The sequence below is a fragment of the Gadus chalcogrammus genome, chromosome 21, assembly GCF_026213295.1.
Source record: "Gadus chalcogrammus isolate NIFS_2021 chromosome 21, NIFS_Gcha_1.0, whole genome shotgun sequence".
NCBI lineage: Eukaryota > Metazoa > Chordata > Actinopteri > Gadiformes > Gadidae > Gadus > Gadus chalcogrammus.
In genome coordinates this window covers 11,853,654-11,875,768 of record NC_079432.1, presented here as the reverse complement: position 1 = coordinate 11,875,768, position 22,115 = coordinate 11,853,654, and the positions used below count along the sequence as shown (strand labels likewise).

General features: G+C 49.0%; 1 protein-coding gene across 2 annotated transcripts in view; it reads left to right on the top strand.

The window, feature by feature from the left end:
- Positions 1 to 22,115, top strand: part of LOC130374577 (utrophin-like) — a 69,616-nt gene that overhangs the window by 25,953 nt on the left and 21,548 nt on the right. For both annotated transcript variants that reach the window (XM_056581413.1, XM_056581412.1), the window contains exons 11-16: positions 4,100 to 4,301; positions 4,701 to 4,786; positions 7,400 to 7,557; positions 10,765 to 10,931; positions 13,896 to 14,007; positions 16,244 to 16,380. In XM_056581413.1, the coding sequence (XP_056437388.1) occupies positions 4,100 to 4,301; positions 4,701 to 4,786; positions 7,400 to 7,557; positions 10,765 to 10,931; positions 13,896 to 14,007; positions 16,244 to 16,380 (862 nt within the window). The remainder of the gene's footprint in view (positions 1 to 4,099; positions 4,302 to 4,700; positions 4,787 to 7,399; positions 7,558 to 10,764; positions 10,932 to 13,895; positions 14,008 to 16,243; positions 16,381 to 22,115) is intronic.

Here is a 22,115-nt window from a genome sequence, read left to right as displayed (position 1 = left end):
GTTATCTCTATTCACACAAATCATTGTTGAAGTCTGTGTCCAGGTGCAAATCGGGATGTACTAACGATTTGAAACCGTGCCATACACAGAGCCAAGATAATGTGCAAGTCAAACATAGTTTAGACTCCACATTTAACACGTGTGTGTGTTTGTACAGGGCTGTCGATCTAATTTTATACGGGTGACACCAACTCCAGTTCGCTTTTTTTTTCCATGCCAGGACCACTTGGCTCAAGTAGAGCTGACATAAACGGGGAGACCACGCTGAGAGCAATCATTTATTAAATTAACTATATGCAAACATTAGCAGTAATGGGAAGCCATACCAAAAGTGTAGTGCATATCAGCAGGTGTAGTATAACGCAAAATTAGGGAGTGAGGAGCTTCAGGCCGGAGCCACAGTGAGTGAGAGCCAGCCGACGGGAAGGGCTTCTTTTAACTCCCGTCCAATCAGCCCAGTCAATAACCTGGCACGGCCCATAGCGACAGCTCCCCTATTGGTGATAGAGAGAACAGCAGGCAATAATGACACGCAAGGCCAAGCCAGGGAGAGAGGCACACCAAGCACTGCATGCCGGGCCTGACATCCATCAACAAGCTCATTGTTTGGCCTACACAGGTGCTGTTGTTTGCTAGAGTCTTTGCACCTAACTAATTTAATCGCGAGCGCATGCATGCACACAGAAACAGTGCGTGTCGTTTGGTTTTGTGAGAATCCCTCCATCCAGGGAATTTCAGATGGAATTTCAGAAGCTTAAAGGCCTGGCTTTGTATCGTTATGGCAAATAACTAAGTGAATATGTATCCAGGTGTTCACATGAGCAAAGTCACACACTAGAGCATCCAATAATGCTCATTTGTATCCCGATGTTTGAATAATGTGCGTGCGTGTGTGTCTACGTGTGTGCACGGCATGCATATATCTGTGTGTGTGTGTGTGTGTGTGTGTGTGTGTGTGTGTGTGTGTGTGTGTGTGTGTGTGTGTGTGTGTGTGTGTGTGTGTGTGTGTGTGTGTGTGTGTGTGTGGAGCACTAGGCATACATACCACAATATGTGTGCTCATCAAAGCAGCAATAGTGTTATTATGTTTGCCGGCTGTTAATGACTTTCAATGATTCAGGCGCTTTAGTTTGCTATCTCATATCGCCTGTGTGATCACGCGCATGTGTTTGTTTGTGACGCCAGCTCATAAGCCTGAGTGACTTCCACTCCCGGTACTGCAATTCAATTTCACCCATTAGATTAGAGCTGTGGCGGCAGACACACGTGCACCAACACACGCGCAGGAACTGTAGTTATTAGTTATTGGCCTGGATTCTGAGAATTTAATTCATGTTTGCTCGGAGGGATTTGCAAGATTGCGTGTGTGTGTGTGTGTGTGTGTGTGTGTGTGTGTGCGTGCGTGTGCGTGTGTCTGTGTCTCAGTCTGTGTCTGTCTGTCTCTCTGCATGTGTGTGTGTGTGTATGTGTGTGTGTGGGTGGCGCGTAAACGACACCCACACACACACATACACACACACACACGCATGCCATAAAACGGCTAATTAGGTTAAGTGTGCACCGCGGGGAGGGGGCCAGGGCGAACACGCCCACAGTGGGGCTTCCTGCCATCGCGCCACACTTTCCCGGCTCCCTAGCGGCGTGTAGCACCGCGGCGGGAGCCAACCGTGAGTGGCCGCTCGCTGACCCTCTCACTTTAGTTGCGAGGAGGCCGTTGTCCTTTGGCGAGAGGTGTCGGGTTCGGTGTAAACACGCCCTGCCACTGCTTGAGGCGGCGTGGAGCGATCGAGGTCACAGACAAAGAGGGAAGGGTGGGGGGGGGGGGGGGGGGGGAAGAAAGAGAGAGAGAGAGAGAGAGAGAGAGAGAGAGAGAGAGAGAGAGGATGTTTGTCTGTAGTGGACGACAGATGGATGAGAGGGTCGAAGGGGTTTGATGCCAGGCGGCCATGATGAAGGTCAGAGAGGGTGAGGAAGGTGATTGCCTGGAGCCTGGAGTAGAACCGTGTATCTCTGGGTTTCAAATCGTATTAGTGCTCGGCGATCAATAGAAAATGAATTATATGGATTTGATATGCCCTTTGATGGATGCTTTTATCCAAATGGTCTGGATCTTTCCGTGACTGAATACATTATTAGCATGGATGCCCACCCTTGGATTCACTATCCTTTTCCTGGCAGGCCTATCCGTCTCTTTGAGCTAGATAGATAAAATATTGATTAAACTGTTGTTCATCTATTAATGGATTTGGAAATTTACCAAGTGTATTGATTCAGACATGAAAATATCCATTTCACCTTTCCCCCTCTCTTTTGAGATTCTACAATTTACTTGTCAGCGTGTAAGACAAATCAAGCAAATTCAAGACATCCTCATTTTGCTCCTGGAACTTGATGGGCACTTTCCATTATTTACGACATGAGGTGGACTGAGATTAATTGACTTTCCACAATGAACATAATTGTTAGTAGAAGAGCTCTGAATCATATCCAAAAGTCTTTCTTCACTGCGATAGTATTATTTAATTTAATGTTTTAAATTAAAAGTTTAAATGACCTCAGTAGAATTTCATGATGAAGTGCTCGCATACACTACCCTTAGTGCCAGTCTGTGTGTTTGGGTGAAGGAAGATGTGAGTTAGTATAGGCAGTTGTGTGGGCGTGTGCGTGTGCGTGCGTGCTTGCACGCGTGTGGAACATAGATTGTGAATTGAAGGGAGCGTAAACCCTGCTTTTCACTTAACTCCCAATTAAATCACAACCTATCGTGTGCACCCATCTGCACTTTAGCGCTTACATGTATAGGTTGCATTGTTTTCTATCGCTCTCCCTTAGGGCTTTATTAGCGCTGTGGGATCAATAGTCTCTCGCTCTGTCTCTAACGGTTTTGTATGCGGCTTCTTTAACTAGCAGGCTCGCATGCGTCCTCATTAGATTGGCAGGCTGAGGGAGAGATGCATGAACTTGATAAAGCGGGTAGCACTTTTAATTTGATCCTTTTTCTGGTCTCTGGATGATGGATAACACTGTCGGTTTTACCGCGTCAACTCCGAGAGAGAGAGATGGAAACCTCCAGTGTGGGCTCTCTTGTTTCAGTTTATTAATCCCGAGTCTGCTATTCTTTTCCTTATGGAATCCTAATTTCATTTTAAAACTCTTGAAAGAATAAGTTGGGTGGTTTAATCAGGGACACATTTAGTGTGAACATTCGGCGTTCGCACTTCTGGGGTGTCTTGCCTCTATGAGTAAGCAATAGAGAAAGCTAAAGGCAACAGAACTGAATAGGTAACTGTTGGTTCTGCACACCTCTCCATCTCTTCTCCTCTCCCTGTCTGTCAGCTATCCATCTTGATCTTCCTTTCACTCTACTTGTGCCCCCCCCCCCTCCCTCTCTCATCACTCATCCACTCGTACTCTCTTTTCGCCTTCTATGTCCTTCTTTCTTCAGCTCATCCCCACTTAACTCTCAATTCATTTCTCTTCCTCTGTTCATTTTTCTCGGTCTCAATCTTATATCTGTCTCTGCCTCCCTCTCTCTGTTTTCCTCTCTCCATTATCATTCTCTCAAGTCAATTCAGTTATTAGAATGGATCAATTACGTGCACAAAAAGTTAAAAATTATACAATTACAAAATAGGAATAGAAAGAACGGTCACATTATAAATAAGGGGTATATTGATTAACCATGACAATTTAAAATTGGTTAATTCAGTAATATGCATTAACTAACAGTTAATCAACGTTTAACTAATGGTTTTAGTAATCATTTTGTGATGGTGTTCATATGTACTCATGGTGATAATGTTGATTAGGGTATCCATTAATACATTATTGAATAACCAAAACCCACTAGTAAGGGTTGGAGATGGTGTTCCAGTGCAGCCAGAGTAACCCAAACTAACAAAAACTCAAACTATGATACCAAAACCTTATTCATTCATTCATCAATTTGCGCCGCAGATTCTTCTGGCAGTAAATCCACCTCTAAACAAAGTCTTTGCATAGGCTTTGTATGGATTCACGCCACACATTAATTCTTGGTGTAAACGCAGCTTGAGACTATAATAATGTTAACCACGTCTCCCCCCCCCCCCCTCCCCAGTGGACCTGCTGGAGCTGGGCGTGGCCCAGAGCACCTTCGAGCAGCACAAGCTGACCAAGAACAGCCAGCAGCTCGCGGTGCCTGACGTCATCAACTGCCTGACGTCGGTGTACCACGGCCTGGAGCAGCAGCACAAAGACCTGGTCAACGTGCCGCTCTGCGTCGACATGTGCCTCAACTGGCTGCTCAACGTCTACGACACGTGCGTTGGACGCACACACGCGCACACACACACACAAACGCACACGCACACGCACACGCGCACACGCCCACAGAGATGTGCCTTGGTGGATGCCTGTGAGCTAATTGACTATAAATTAACTTTCTTACCAGTCAGGTACTGATTGCGGCGTCGCTACCGCCGCCGTGAAAGAATAATTGCTTTGTATCGTGATCTGAACCCGCAGACACGCCTATCTGCTTCCCAAGCGTCACACTTGTCACTGGGAGACATGTGCGGGCACACACACACACACACAAACTCTTTTACAGACTTGATGGTATGCATATTAACATATTGTAAATGTCGTTCATTAACTCATTTGTCCTCCTGTGTGTGTGTGTGTGTGTGTGTGTGTGTGTGTGCTGGCGGCGTCCACAGCGGTCGCAGTGGGAAGATCCGCGTCCTCTCGATGAAGATCGGGCTGCTCTCCCTCTCCAAGGGCCACCTGGAGGAGAAGTACAAGTGTACGTGGAGTTTCCTGGAAATTGGCTTCAACACACTCTCTCACACACAGACACAGACGCACTCCCGAGCTCCCCGACATACACACCTTATCAGTTCCCCCTCCGTCCTTCCCCCCCCCCCCCCCCCCCCTCCCAGCGGTATTAATCAGTGAGAGAAGCCACAGATAGGATGTGTTTTTCTCATGTGCTTTTCTTTAATGAGACCCCCACCCCCTCCTCCTCTTCTGCCCACACATTAGATCCTTCCCTCTCTTCTTGCTTCTGCTTTTGCCTGGCGTGTTGAGGGTTTTCAGGGACAGTCTACTTAGGCGGAGAGGAATCGTTTCTCCTAGCGGTGTGGTGGCCGTCTTCTGAGCCCTCCCTCTGCTGCCATCGCTACCAGACAGAGCCCTCCCCGATTCTCCTTTTCTCCTTCTATAAACGTTTCTCACTTCCTCCGTCCGCTCATGCTCCTCTCTTCCTTTCGGCTCCCCTCCCTCTCTCTCATTCACTTGATTCCTCTGTCTTTGTCCCTCCATTCTTTGCTCTCATTCTCCGTCTCCCCGTATATGCCTCTCTCTCTCTATCCCTCCCTCTTTCTCTCTCTCTCTGTATCTTCTGTGCCCCTGTCCATCTCTCTTTCTCCTCAATTTCTCTCTGCGACTGTCTTTCTCTCTCTCATTCTCTCTGTGTCTGTCTCTTTATCTGTCGCTCTCTGTCGCTCTCTCTGTGTCTGTCTCTCTTTCTGCTTGCCTGTCTCTCTATCTGTCGCCCTCTCTCTCTCTGTCTCTCTTTCTGCATACCTGTCTCTCTATCTTTCGCCCTCTCTCTGGCGCTCTCTGTGTCTCCATCTCTCTCTCTTGCTCCGTCTCTTTCTCTGTCCCTCTCTCTGCGTCTCTGTCTCTCTATCTGTCACCGTCTCTCTGTGTGTCTCTCTCTCTCTGCGTCCCTGCCCCTCTATCTGTCACCCTGTCTGTCTCTCTATCGTTCACCGTCTATCTGTCTCCCTGTCTCTCTCTCTCTGCATCCCTGCCCCTCTATCTGTCGCCCTCTCTCTGTCTCTCTCTCTCTCTGTCTCTGTCTCTCTCTCTGTCGCCCTCTCTCTGTCTCTCTCTGCATATCCCCCTCCCTGACACCGTCCCTGGGCCTATTCGTTCCGCTGGCACTTTTTATTAGGCTGAGAAGCATGCTTGATTGCGCACCGTCCTCCTCCAGATTCTCATTGGCTGTCAGGCCCGAGCCCGTAGTGGCGCCAGGCATCGCAGTCACGCACACACGCAGGCATGCACGCAAGCATGCCAGACGCACACACACACGCACACACACACACATTGAATTGAGCCCAACTTTCTGCAATTTCCGTTCACTTTGTGAGGGAGGTATAAAATATACACAAATTCTTGCAGAAAGTAAGAGGCTATGTGTAACCCCAGGGAGTCGGATTAGTGTGTGTGTGTGTGTGTGTGTGTGTGTGTGTGTGTGTGTGTGTGTGTGTGTGTGTGTGTGTGTGTGTGTGTGTGTGTGTGTGTGTGTGTGTGTGTGTGTGTGTGTGTGTGTGTGTGTGTGTGTGATGGTGACATCTACTCTAGTGTCCCAGAGCTTTCCTCATGAAAGCATCCCTACTACTGCTCCCACAACCATTACTCCTGTCCTCGTGCTTACATCAAGGCAAGCTTTCCACACACTGTCTTTCAACACACACACAAACATACACACACACACGCACACACACCTCGAGACTCCATCAACGGTAGACGCACGCAGCTTTGCGGAACAGCGACATTAAGTTACAGCAGGGGCTGGTGTGTTGGGGGGCCTCGCGGAGATCAAAACCCAACGCGGAACCGAACAGAAGAAGTGCGTCGGCCCACCAAGCTCTTATCCCCCCCTCCCAGCCCCGCTGCCGTTCCCTTCCCTCAGCATCACTCCTCTTCATGCCTCCCCTGCGTTCTAACCCCCTCGACTTCAGTCCCCTCTCCTCCCACCAGCGGTGCAAGCAGAGTGGTTCTGTGTTCAGCTCTGTAGAGGCACGGTATCTGCTGCTGGATAAACAACCCCGTCTTCAACCCCCTTTCTCCCAGCCCGCTCTCCTTGTCGCTGCGCGGGGCGATGAGGGCCCACGTTCATGGCGCTGCGTGTCTGAGGGTTAAGGGGTTTCAAACGCTACAACAACAATAAAAGAAGTAGAGAGCTTGAGCTTGTTGTGAGATTGTGCCACGTTGTCCCCATCTCACCCCCAGTGGGTCCCGAGATGTTTTATCTTGTTTGCCTCAAGTTCCCCTCCATGGACACTCACCCTCCAGACTTCATTGTCTTTCAGCTAATTTTATGCTATTATGATTGTGCATTGTTATTATGAATATTGCAGTGGCCTAGGTTTATAAAATGGAAGACGCTGAGGCATTCCTTCGTCTTCTATCTTTTGATCAGCAACAATCAACGTTTATAAAACGTTACAAATTCAACAAAAGCGATATCTATATTTTTACTTTGTTTTTGATTTTTTGTCCAAACAAGGAAAAAATCCAAACCTTTACAAGCAGCCCAAGGAACCTGCTCTGACGTACTCCTGATTGGGAGTCACAGAGTCTGTGTACCTCTGTATCTAAGCCCCCTCTCTCTCCCCCCCTCCAGACCTGTTCAACCAGGTGTCGTCGGCGGGGGACACGTGCGACCAGAGGCAGCTGGGCCTCCTGCTGCACGACGCCATCCAGGTCCCGCGGCAGCTGGGCGAGGTGGCGGCCTTCGGGGGCTCCAACATCGAGCCCAGCGTCCGCAGCTGCTTCCAGCACGTAAGTCCCCCCTACCTCCCCCCCTACCTCCCTCCCCCACGGTGCCCCCCGGATGGGCAAAACACCCGCAGGCGCCTCCACAGTGTTTAGAGGCATTTGGCCGTGGCCTGGGAGAATGCTCAAACTCGTCGTTTGAAACGATGCATGATAGGCGATGAACGTACATGACTTACTTTGCCACTTTGATCCAAGAGAGGTTTTATGAGCCAAGGGGGGGTTCAAGAGTGACATTAATGCGTCTCCTGTCCTTGATGATCTTGTGAACACTCAGCGCTCCCACACATGCACTCAAACATGTGATGAAAAGTAATGGCTCATCACTGGGAACATAAAATGGAAATGTTTGAGTCATTGCGATGATAAAGGTATTTTTGAAGGCGTTGTGATAATGGAGATACAGCTTGTGTCATTGATAACCTTGTTGTCGAGATTGACAAAGAGCCATTATTCCTTTATTTGTTATCATAAAAGGACCTTTTTTTGTTGTTGTCGATGCGACTGGGGACAGATGAGGGGCGCGTGGGGTGTTTGGAGTGGAACCGCCGAAACCTGCTGGAGTCATTGGAACGTCCTCGCTCACCTCCTCCTCCAGCCATGCGGTCCCCTCTCGCCCTCCCCGCGGGCTTTAATAATAAACAAACAGAGCTCACCTCTCTGCTGCCCTGTCCATCTCCCGGCTTGCTTTATAGCCGCCGAGCCAACCCCAATTTTTCCCGGCTTTATCTGCGGCGCTGCACACACAGTTTAACGACGTCTTCATCCCGCGAGCCCTCCTCCTCTTCCTCCTCTTCCTCCCACTTTTTCTTTGCCCTGACTCATGCTGCTTCGGCGGCTGTAAATCGGGAGTCGGGACGTTTGGAAATTAAGAAGTTGTAAATTTCGAGCGCTTCTTCTTCTTCTTCTTCTGCCCCATTTTTTCCCCCCCAAAACGGCGACCGCTGGAGCGGGGCTGGCATAGGGGATCGGACCCAGCGGTGGCGGGACTGTGTGCAGAAAGAAATGCTGTATCATAACGCCAGTCACTTCCTCCTTCCCTTCAACACCCTCGTCTCCACCATTAGCACATCAATATGCACATGCTCTCGGAGAGCCGTACACGATCGCACACCATGACAAGAGCTGCCTGCAGTGGTGGCCATTAATCATGCTGTCATCACCCCCCCACACGCGCACGCTGGGGATGCGAACACACACACACACACACACTCACTCACAACTCTGGGATGCTTACGCAAACACACAAACTTGCACGAACACACGCACACACACGCACTAACACCACCGTGGCAATTATTAAACACATAGACACATGGGCAAACACTGCGCATCACTTTTTCACCTACCAGTGCTGGCACACACACGCGCACACAAATTCTCACACACTGGGACACAAACACACACACACACACGCATATACTAGGACACACACTAACATCCGTGTGCCACTCTCTCACGCATACACACATGCAAATACAGAGCACATCCCTGCCCAAGCCCTCTCCCCATGCACACACCTGTCCACACACACACACACAGTCACACACACGTATGCGCACGCACACACACACTCACTAACAACCCTGCAACCCGTGTCGGTGCTCGACCCGCGAGTGTCAGCGCAGTGCCACCCCGGACCCTTTATGGTGTAATGAGTGTGTGATTGAAGAGTCTGACCTCAATAAATATGTCCCCTCTCACTCATCAACCTCCCCAGACACACCTCTCATCACTCTGAGTGTCCTCCCAGTACCCTCATGCCCCATAGACCCCACCCCAGGGTGTCATTAATCTGTGGGGGAGGGGTGGGGGGAAGCACTGAGCTAGGCTTAGTAAAGGTTAAAGTAAAGGGGGTAAAACCAGAGACTGGACAGCTCGTATATTTACTTTTGGCGATGGCTTCTCACTGCATCATCACCGGTATCGATGGTGCAAGCAAAGTAGGGAGGACTCCATTCAGCCATAAACAATCTGGTGCCTTGGAGTGGAGGTACTCTGGGAATGTTAAGTCAAATGGCAGGTGGCGAGGGAGGGAAAGAGTGTGTCTTGCCCTCGGGCTCTGAATCAGGGCTGCTAGTCCTCTGGTCTCCTGTTGGACGGGTGGGGTCTTTCAAACAATGCAGTCAGTCAGTCAGTCAGTCAGTCAGTCAGTCAGTCAGTGTTTACGTGTCATTTTGAGGAACACGTCCTGCCTGCAGAGTGTTATTGAAGAAACCAACAGCCACCACCTACTCACTCATATCTATATGGCCTCTGGTTGGTTCACTTGAAGAGCTTTAATTCTGTTCATTCTGAGATTGCTCGCTACGCTGTTGTTCAGCCGGCTGCTTTGTGCAGCGACCTCCCGTTGCCCTCTCCACTCGTTAGAGAAGGGGGAGTGTAAGGGTTGCCTCCTGCTTATCCAGCAGCTATGGACCTAATGGCGAGACGCAAATCTGAACAACAACGTAATGCAATGGTGAAGTACGTCTGAGGGACGAGAGTGTGCGCCATAGTCTCTAGCATGGGGTAACCTTCGGATGAATGTCGGAATGAGCAAGATTCAGTTTTTTTGTCATGCCAACATAATTACAAGCAGCATTCACGTACAGCAATGAAATACCCGATGCTTGAATATCTCAGGGTAGCTCGACAGGGCAAACCAACTAATATCAAACAGAACGGTTATTAAAACATTAAACGCTATTAAGGGCTTTGGAGTTTGAGATGAATGCCTTGAAGCCAAAATCTACATTTTTTTGGCTACCGTTACTTTTTTAGTCCACATACTAACGGTATGATGGATATTTTCCTGAAGCCTTAAGGCATGAAGAAAAGTAAACGCATGAAAAATATGGCAATTACAATTTTATCGGCATCTATTTGAAAACACTCAACGTCAATAAGTAGCCCATAAACTGTTTTAAATAGTTTAGTTTCTGTCCACAATTCAAACCACTAGTCTTCCGCAGGGAAGTAATTTAAATATACGTCCACGTTTACTAGACCTTAAGGTAACAAGCGGAGAGTAACAACCCATCCCTGGTCCATTTGAGTGAGCCCCCGTATATCGTTTGGGCTGGCGGGTTGACACCTCAGCCACAAGCTTTATATCTCTCTCTCTCTCTCGGTTTGCTGTGAACTTTAATGGGGTTGCTGCCTGGAACACCCACCGACCCCTGCAAAGGGCTCCCCCGCGGTCCTAACGCCCTGTGCGTTTGTTTCCGTCAGGTGGGTAACAAGGTGGAGCTGGAGCCCAGGCAGTTTGTGGACTGGATGCGCATGGAGCCGCAGTCCATGGTGTGGCTGCCCGTGCTGCACCGCGTGGCCGCCGCCGAGACGGCCAAGCACCAGGCCAAGTGCAACATCTGCAAGGAGTGTCCCATCGTGGGCTTCAGGTAAATGCATGCACACACACACACAAAGACACGCACACACACACACTAATCTATCTTGGATCTTTCATGCACTTCCCCTCGAAAGACACAGGTATACATGAATATAGACGGTAAGAATCTCTCTAAAACACAATAGAGATCGCATGCACTGAAACACAAATCCGATTTGCGTTATATATGCTATGTGATGCATACACACTCACATACGCACACTTTAGGTCACATTCGAGGGGGGAGCATTTCTGATGTGGGACAGCTAGACCGTATGGCCCAAGCCGCTACTGCTCTTTCTCCAATTCCGGCAATGCTTTCATCCAAATGCTTTTCAGTCTTCCAATGTTTACGCCGCGAGCCAAGATGAGCAGTGACACGGAAACCCACGTCACAGAAATCCGGCGAGCGTGTGCTCTTCTTCTGCCCAGAAAGAGCTTGTTTGACAGAGGAGAGCTTAACCCCCCGGAGGGAGATGCTTAACATCGGAAGAAACGTCCACCAAGCGATCGAAAAGATACAATCGTGGATGCACTTTTGGACAGCATGCGTCGGTCCATGCTAAGTAGTGGGAAGGGGGGGGGGGGACATCCAGTCAGACGTTTGACGAAAGCACAACGCTCGACGAAGCACAACGCGCCCCGGCCTTGTCAGTGATCGATGGGGGGGCGGGGGGGGGGCGGGGGGGATGGGGGGAGAGGGAATAACTCATTGGCTGGAGTGAGGGCAGCCGGGGCAGTGCTGGTCATTTTGTGAGGCTGCTGGTGTTGAGCCCCGCGCCGCACACCCTCTGAAGTGCAACTTCTCCCGGCCAACCAGGAGGGACGGTGGTGGGGACGCCCTCCAAAGCCAATCCTCGCAGTGAAACTAAACCTGAACTAAAACGATTAATTAAGGGTATTAGCGGCCTGCTCTTCTGAAGGTGAAACCCCCCCTTCCACTAATATGCTGCACGTCAACGTGTAATGGTGCGTTTGACGCGCCGGTGTCTTGGGCACGGCTCCGGCCTCTGATGTATGGGCTCTCGTAGATCATCACTGTCCCTCTCTCACTCACCCTCTCTCGCTCTCCAATGAGCTAACCTTGAGAGGGAAAGCGAGAGCTAGAGAGGGAGAGAGAGCTAGAGAGGGGGAGAGAGCTAGAGAGGGGGAGAGAGCTAGGGAGAGAGAGGGGTAGGGGAAGAGAGAGAGAGAGAGAGAGAGAGAGATGAAGGAGCAGATCCGTTGACTGTCGGGGGCTCCGTTCTCCGTTAAGAGGGCCTTAATGGCCCAGCCGTCGAGGACGGCCACCGCTAGCGATGTAGCCGTTTGTCGCGCACGCCGCGGCCACGCCCCTATTGCCCATGCGTCCCACGGATGAATAACGGGGCACTTAAGTGGAGATCTACGGCATATACGCCCCACAGGCATAGACGGTAATGTGTTTTATCGCTGGACCCACTGACTCACACACTCGCACATGCACACACACACACACACACACACGCATGCGTACACGCTCATGCATGTCCACACACAATGCACACAAGCGTCAACACACACACACACACACACACACACACACACACACACACACACACACACACACACACACACACACACACACACACACACACACACACACACACACACACACACCAGCCACACAGTAGTTCCACTAGCCATTAGTTGCTGTCTGTCTTCCTTTGTGGCTGTGTCCACTATATATCTGCTCTTATCTCCTACTTCGTCCGCCGCCCTTGCCCCGCTCTTCCCTTTTGTCCGGGCTACTCCATCTTGCCCCGTGTCACTCCGCTCAGCTCCAGTTTTGTCTGGCTGCCTCTGTGTGCCCCATGTGTCTGTCTCCGGCTCCCTCCTTCACTCACACACACTTGTGTTTGGCTCACACTGTGGGTCTCTCTCGCTCTCCCTCAGAGTCTGTCCTTCTCTGTAATTGAATGTGTGTCCTTTGTGCCGTCTTGGGCTGCATTTTTCTTGCTCCCTCTCTCTACGCTCCATCTCTCACACTGCTCCTATTCTTCCTCTTCGATGACTTTATGTCTCACTTTTTGTTTCTGCCACATTATGTCTCTCAGACTTTTGTCTCAATGTCTCTTTCTACCTCTCACTTTGTGGCTCTATGTCTCCCTCTCTCTTTCACATTGTCACTCTGTCTCACTCTCACACGCTGTCTATGTCTCTCACACGTTGTGTCTCTGTGTCTCTCCAACAATGTGTCTCTATGTCTCTCTCTTTCACACGCTGTGTCTCTGTCTCTCTCCAACATTGTGTCTCTATGTCTCTCTCTCACAATGTGTCTCTATGTCTCTCTCTTTCACACGCTGTGTCTCTATGTCTCTCTCTCACATTGTGTCTCTATGTCTCTCTCTCACATTGTGTCTCTATGTCTCTCTCTCACATTGTGTCTCTATGTCTCTCTCTCACATTGTGTCTCTATGTCTCTCTCCAACATTGTGTCTCTATGTCTCTCTCTCACATTGTGTCTATGTCTCTCTCCAACATTGTGTCTCTATGTCTCTCTCTCTCGTATTATGTCTCTATGTCTCTGCCTCTCACATGCTGTTTCTCAAATGTCTCCGTCTCCCTCTCACATTGTGTCTCGTGTCTCTCTCACACATTGTCTCTATGTCTCTCTCTCACACATCTTGTCTCTCTCTCTCTCACACATTGTCTCTATGTCTCTCTCTCCCACGCTGTGTCTCTGTCTCTCATTCACACATTGTCTCTATGTCTCTCTCTCCCACGCTGTGTCTCTATGACTCTCTCTCACACATGGTCTCTATGTCTCTCTCTCACACATTGTCTCTATGTCTCTCTCTCACACCCTGTGTCTCTATGACTCTCTCTCACACATTGTCTCTATGTCTCTCTCTCACACCCTGCGTCTCTATGTCTCTCTCTCACATTGTCTCTATGTCTCTCTCTCTCACACATTGTCTCTATGTCTCTCTCTCACACATGTCTCTGTCCCCAGGTATCGCAGTCTGAAACACTTCAACTATGACGTGTGTCAGAGCTGCTTCTTCTCCGGGCGAACCGCCAAGGGCCACAAGCTCAACTACCCAATGGTGGAGTACTGCACGCCGGTGAGAGTCGCACGCACGCCCACTCCCATGCGCGTAATCAAACACACACACACACACACACACACACACACACACACACACACACACACACACACACACACACACACACACACACACACACACACACACACACACACACACACACATGTCTAGTGGCTCATTTCCTATCTCTTTTCCACAGGCTCATATACTCTGTGAATTAATTTAATTATACCCTCCCTGTGCTACTCACACATTAGTGTATGCACATACACACACACACAGACACACACGTTTTGTAGCGCTTTATCCTTATCATTCATTAGGGCTGTTCATTTATTAGAGTAATAGTCACTCCTGTTAACCCCCAGAATATATTACATGCTTGGTTTGAATACCCAGACACATACACACACACACACACACACACACACACACACTATGTCTATCACATCATACAATGAGGTTACACCCTGGAAGACCCACAGAGACCCCGGCCACTCCGGCCTCCATTCTCTTCCCCACACCACTCTGTCAATTGGTCTGATTCCTCGAACTGCTCTCTGTCCAAATTGGTTTCACATGGACCAATGTGTGAAGCCTCTCTCTCCTCTTCTGTTCTGTTCTCTTTCTCTTTCTCTCGCTCTCGCTCTCAGTCTGGTTAACTTTCGCTCTCTTCCTTTGAATCCCTCTCTCTCTACCTCCCTCTTTCTCTCTTATAACAGAGTGTGTGATTTATAATTTCTCCCTGAAAAGCGATATTCCTCCTTGCTCTTCACGAGGCAGAAGAATAGAGGAGAGGAAGACTCTGGGAGTGAGATTGACTGTATTCTCTCCTTGTTCAGAGGGGGTTTGTTCCACGAGCCTGCCACACAAAGTGGTGCTTTCTTCTTTATCTCCTGGCCTGTTTTACACATTGTGCATCGCGCTCGCTGTCCTACATCTCCGCCAGTGCTAGGCACTAAAAAGTCTGAGTGTGTTGGCAAACTCGTTACTGGAGCGCCATGCTGTCCTCGGGGCTTACACTTCTAACAACATGTTCTCCAGTCCTCTTCCCGCGTCTCGCTAACAAAGTACAAAGTACCCCTCAACAACCCAAAACAACATTGTCAAGCTGTTCCTGTATCTTCTGTCTATTTTCATTTATTTGTCAATGGCACACATTTTGAGACGATTATTACGCACTCTGCTAATCTGAGCGGCTGTGGCTGGGAGCGGCCATTTTGAAGCAGCCATTTAGTTTCTCCGCAAATTGAGACTGGAGGCACCTCCAACCTTGGCGGAGGATGTCGACTCGGCTCGGGGATGTGTGAGCGATGAGCAGCGTCGGTTAATGAAGACGTTCTTCAAGTTTTTAATTTGGAAGCGTGGCCGAAGCGAGCGGTGCCGACGCCGTCCCTCCCCTCACTCGCTGGCCTTGCTGTGCTTGGCCGTGTCAGTGTGTGGCGACGTCCCCTGAAGCGACGGCGACAGCCTCGTGATGGCGCTCATAAACTAAAAGCTCTCGTGGATTACTGCTTATTTCTTGCGAGGCAAACAAAACACCGTTGGTTTATGCCTTCCCCTTAACTGAAATATGTCAGGTTTCTCAATTTCCAAGCCCCCCCCCGGTTATTAAATCAAGGATTGGATAATTAAGTACAGTGGTTTGCTGAAGAAGAAGAAAATAAAAGCCCTACTCTTTCTCTAGTTTCAGTCTTTTTTCAGATAATAATGTAAAGAATATGTAGCATATTGATATGGATAGTTATGGATAATAGTAATGTATTTCTCAGTTATATGCACACACTGTGTGTTGTCATCTGAGTAATGGAGTGGAAAGCTCCCCACCTTTCAAACGTCTGGCTGGATGAGGCTGGATAATTGCTTGTTTCCCAATCTACGTCACGTTTTAGGTTGTGTGTTGGTAAATAAGCCATGGGAAATCATTATAGTCAGCTCACTGCCTCGCATCTGTCAACTTGGGGGGGTGTGTGTGCATGCGTGTGTGTGTGTCTGTGTGCGTGCGTGGGTGTCTATGTGTGTGCGTGGGTACATTTGTCCAGGGGGATTGATTGTCAATTGCCTGTGCAGAAAGCACTCCGACGGGGGGGAAAACACTTGCAAATTATCTCGTTAGCAAAACACGGGCAAACACTAATATATTTAATGTAACTAATAATCTACATCCTCTCTCTCTCTCTCTCTCTCTCTCTCTCTCTCTCTCTCTCTCTGGCTCTCTGGCTCTCTGGCTCTCTGGCTCTCTTTATATCGCCAGACCACGTCGGGAGAGGACATGCGTGACTTCACCAAGGTGCTGAAGAACAAGTTCCGCTCCAAGAAGTACTTTGCCAAGCACCCGCGGCTGGGCTACCTCCCTGTGCAGACAGTGCTGGAGGGAGACAACATGGAGACGTACGTCCCGGATCTAGTGAAAACACACAACACATATTTGCATTGGTTCTGTGGCTTTATGCGTATATCTATATTTATACATATGGAGAGGAGGAGAAAGTGTTTGTCATTTCATTTGGTCGGGATTCAACTTGTCATTCCACGATGGACCCCAGCCCCTACCGCCCAAAAAGTATAAACATGGAAGGGCGGGGAACACACACACACACACACACACACACACACACACACACACACACACACACACACACACACACACACACACACACACACACACACACACACACACACACACACAGTAAATTCTACTGAGGAGAGTGTGTGTTTGGGTGTAGCTCGGAGTAGGAGGGAGCGTAGCAATCTATATTTGTGGGTTTATTTGGCTGTGAGCCCGGCCTTTACCTGGTTACGTTCCCAGAGCTATACATCTCTCTGGCGGGTGGCTGACTGCTCGCCGGATGGCTGGATGGCTGGCTGACTGACTGCCTTAATTGCTGGTTGACTGACTGTATGGCTGGCTGGCATGCCCGCTGGCTGACTGACTGCTGGCCGGTTGGCAGGATGGCTGGCTGGCTGGCTGACTGGCTGACTGGCTGGCTGGCTAGCTGTGGTCTCGATGACAGGTCCTGATTTACCGGGCTGGGGGTAGCTCTTGCTTCCCCGGAGCAGACCGTTTACCAGCAGCACGTTATGCAAATGAACGGAGCAGAACTCCGCCCAGCTGTGGAGCCGTTGAATTATGGTCCACCACCGCACCCTGGGATCCATTTCTATTTTAATGCACCAACGCGTTAAGTCGTTTTTTCTTCGGCACCTCACAAATGTCCTGTCAGCCAGTGTGTACGTGTCTGTCAGTCTGGGGACGGTAATCATAGAGCTGTCGTCCCTCCTTTTATAAATCCACCCGTTGCTTTTAGCTTTCCGCGCGGATACTGTATCTGCTTTATCCGTTTTCCTTCCTGGATGTCATTCTAAGCGTAAAGGATGTCGACGCCTCGCGCCGGCTCCACTCATCACGTCCCTGCGTTGCCTGGCCTCCCCGGCACAAACAACAATACTAAACAAACTACGACAACACACAGACTAAGACGAGGAGCCCCGCCCTTCAGGGGACATCCACGTGAGGTGGACACATAAGAACGCTCACGACTCTCAGTCCTTCTGCTTACTTTCTCTCGCTCTCCCCTGCCTCTCTGTACCTCTCACAATGACTATCTCCTCTCTCTGTCTCCGCCCCTCTAGCTATTACCTCAACCTGTCCCTCCCACGTCCTGTCACTCCTCTCCCTGTGTCTTTGCCGTATCCTCTCTGTCACCCTTGTTCTCTCTCTCTCTCTCTCTCTCTCTCTCTCTGTCTCTGTCTCTGTCTCTGTCTCTCTCTTTCTCGCTCTCGCTCTCGCTCTCGCTCTCGCTCTCTCTCTCTCTCTCTGTCTCTGTCTCTGTCTCTGTCTCTCTCGCTCTCGCTCTCGCTCTCGCTCTCGCTCTCTTCTCTCATGCTCTCTCTCTCCCTCTGTCTGTGTGTGTGTGTGTGTGTGTGTGTGTGTGTGTGTGTGTGTGTGTGTGTGTGTGTGTGTGTGTGTGTGTGTGTGTGTGTGTGTGTGTGTGTGTGTGTGTGTGTGTGAACCACCGCCCTGTCATAGTCCCCTCGCCTGACAAACACAGCACACCACCAAAATGTCTTGCCAAAATGGGCAGAGGGGGATGGGGGAGAGAGTCACGCCCTTGGCGTCGCAACTGTCTTCTCTCTCGCTGCCGGGGAGGTGAGGACATGCCTGGTGCTCCCGGTGCTCTCTCCCCCACTGTTTACACGCAGGGATGACTCGGGTCATTTTCATTTAAATCCCGTTAAAGGAGCGGGATACGGGTGTGATCGGTTACCGGGGAGATGCCATTCAACCCAACGCCCACTAGTGTTTTGCTTCTCACATTCACGAGCCTCCAGACGTCCTCCATCCACAAGTTAATAAACGCATGCAATAGGTCACTGCCAAGGTCAACTCTCTGTTCCCTCCCCTGGTACTCCCAAAGTATTCTAATATTTTTATTTGATTTCTTTTGTGTGCCACTCACACACAATCTGCATGCATAAAATATATATACCGGTAATTATACAATGATAATGGATCCGTCCAAACGTTGGAAAATAATTGAATATATATTTTCAACAATCCGAATCTTAAGGGTTCCCTCTGGGACTTTGGAGCTTGTCAAAGTGGCTTCCAACGACACTGCAAGCCGAGTGAGAGGATAGAGGGAAGTGGCTCGCTGGTATTTTCTCACCCGCTAAATGCACTGTCTCACCAAATAGCTTCTCCGCCACGCTTTTCTGACACCCACTCCGGTTTTTCTGCACCTTGAGCGAACAGATCGCCACCCACTCACGCCGCCCACGGAAATCTTTACCTAATTACACGGCTTGGTAAAGGTTGAGCTACATTCGATCATTCAAACAAAGAGCTCGTGATTGCCCTCCTCCAACTCTAAACCTATGCTAAGAGACACCGGTCTCATTTAAATACATTATGAGTTTATTTGTCATTCCAACCGAAGACCTATGGAATAATGGGAAAAAAAAGATCATACAATAGTATGTATAATTATATGCACTATATGACTCCCGTAACTCAGACACATTTCGGTTGTACTGCCCATATAAGAGTGCAGCTATATACAAAGTTGTATGACCAAAGTCGGTGTGAGAAGATTTTGGCGTGCAGCAATTTCGCTCCACAGTGATTATTCCCTTTATTCTATGCAAATACTTTTCAAAGAGTTGGTGACACAATCAATATTCTCTTAATGGTAATCCCCTACTGGCACAAACTTGAATTGCCATATACATCTTTCAGCATGTAATCCTTTGACACTATCCTGCCAATCGCACAAAAATCCTTAGATATCAACATCACAGCATTTCAAAGGCTTTCTGCGGACTCATTACAACCTTCACCGGATCTGAAGTGTGGTTACCTTCTTCCGGGTGGGTCCATCCCCACACTATCGGCAGCGTCTGCAGTGAGTGAGCTGCTCAATTTTGACTTTGAGATCCACAAAGACCACATGGGGCCCGTCGGATGTGCTTTGATATGCTTCAAATTGGGCATTTGTTAAAGCAGCCTTTACCCGGGCGTGGCTTATATCCAGGTTTGTTCAAGCCGCAGTTGTTAGCAAGTGCAGCACAATGTAATGTCTATATAGTGCAACTACGGTAAAACTCTAGATAACAAATGTCAAACTTTTCCTAATTGGAGCCAAAAGACTGACAGGGAAAGTGTGTAAACCTGGTGACATAATTTGACCCTGTTAACGCGCCGATAAATTGAGCTGAAATTAAGAGCCATAGTAATGCCCTGAAATAATAGCTAGTGATGTCCTGCTGGCTTCAGAGACAATAACAGTTAAAAAACACATTGATCTCTGCGGAGAGTGATTTGAGTTTCCAGTCCTCCACTAATGGCCGTGAGTTAAAAGCGGTGAAAACCTTGCTATTGATTGTTGTCTTCCGTAGCGGCGGTTATTATCGTTTTTTATTTAACGATTTTGCTGTTGACGTCGCTGTTTATGAACATCTAAATGCTCTGGAAGGGAATGCATTCTCAGGGCCTTTCAGGGTGTCACAGTATCCTACTGGCGTTAATGATGTCTCCTCTGACAAAATGTGGGTGTTACTTTACATCCTCATCCTTTAGCCCTATCTCTCTCTCTCTTATACTCTCTCCCCCTCTCTTCCTTTTTCTTAAATGTGGGTGTTACTTTACATCCTCATCCTTTAGCTCTCTCTCTCTCTCTCGCTCTCTGTCTCTCACTCTTATACTCTCTCCCTCTCTCTCTCAGTTTTTTCTTACTTTTCTGCCTGACTCTTGTCTTTGTCTACCTATTTCTCTCATCCCTCTCTTGCTGACTTTCGTCCCCTATATATTTGTCAGTTCTTTTTCTGCTATACCACAACCATCCCTCTCACTCTATCTCCCCCCACACCTACACCCATCCCTCTCTCTCTCTCTCTCTCTCTCTCTCTCTCTCTCTCTCTCTCTCTCTCTCTCTCTCTCTCTCTCTCTCTCTCTCTCTCTCTCTCTCTCTCTCTCTCTCTCTCTCTCTCTCTCTCTCTCTTCCCCCAAAGCCCCACACCCACACCCACCCAAGAATCTACAGAGCCAGCACTGTCTTACTGTCTTTTGTCTGACATGTTTGAGGAGGTGTCTGGTTTGAGAATACGTGGCAGGCTGTGGTACCACACACACACACACAGCTTCGATTTTTTCACAAATCTATCTTTGGTATTGCTGCCGACGCAGGGATTGACACATTAGACGCTTGTCTTGGCAATGGATCGCGCTATCGGCTGCCAGTCACGTCCAAAATTGCTATTGGGCAAGGAGGCTGTCGTGTGTCCCCACGGAGCAGTTGAAAAGCCAATCTGAAAACCGGGCAGAGTGCAGGTCTACGTTTCACAATGGCCATTATTTGAATGGCACTCTCCAAATTGAACTTATTTTTTTGCTTTTGAATTTCGGGGGCTGTTTCCACGGTCGATTAGGTCCACTCCATCACCGTGAATGGAAATATTAAGCCCAATGTTTTTTATTTGTTTATTAAACCCTGCTGTGTGTGCACAAAGCGATTTTCGTGTATATGAAAAAAGTGAGAAAATAAAATCTGACCGAAGTTCAGGAAACCTGCACTCTGCCCGGTTTTCCAAAAATTTGGCCAACTGGGTCCTCTGAAGCAGAGCTCAGAAAGCCCTCTCTCTCTCTCTCTCTCCCTCTCTCTCTCTCTCTCTCTCTCTCTCTCTCTCTCTCTCTCTCTCCCTCTCTTTTCGCTTCATCGCGGTTCATTTCCTATAGCCGCTAGATCCCTCTCGGTTTCAAAGCCTTTCCGCTCTTGCGCACTTTATTTCTATTACTCCCACACTCTGTGATACCATCCCTCTCTCTCTCTCTCCCTCTCTCTCTCTCTCTCTCTCTCTCTCTCTCTCTCTCTCTCTCTCTCTCTTTCTTTCCGTGTCTCTCTCTTTCCGTGTCTCTCTCCGTGTCTCTCTCTCTCCGTGTCTCTCTCTCTCCGTGTCTCTCTCTCTCCGTGTCTCTCTCTGTGTCTCTCGGCCCTTAACTAGTCCCGCCAGTTTTACGAGGTGCCGCTCCCATCTGAAGGTTAAAACAGCCGGCTCAGTCACGGTAGACGGGGTCAGAGGAATGATGGGAAAAGAATATCACTAGCTCAGCAAAGGCTCGCCGTGCTCCGCTGAAAATACAAAACGTAAAAAGAAAAAAAACACGCTAGCGAGCAAAATGATCCGTCCCTCACGGTCGACTGGCATGGGGGTTTTGTCTTCTTGTTTCTCTTTCTTTCTTTCTTTCTTTCTTTCTTTCTTTCTTTCTTTCTTTCTTTCTTTCTTTCTTTCTTTCTTTCTCTTTATCACTCTCGCTCTCTCCATCTCTCTCTCTCTCTTGCTCTCTCTCTCCATCTCTCTCTCGATCGCGCTCGCTCGCTCTCTCTCTCTCTCTCTCTCTCTCTCTCTCGCTCTCTCTCTCCATCTCTCTCTTGCTCTCTCGCTCTCTCTCTCCATTTCTCTCTCGATCGCTCTCGCTCGCCCTCTCTCTCTTACATTTGTTATTCTCCTCGTGGTAAGAAGAGCGTAACTGCTTAAGCTATCGCGTCGTGCAAGAATCGAGACACGCACAGCTCTCTGAATCCTCCATACTGAGAACAGAAACACCTGAAGAAGAGGAAGCCGACCAA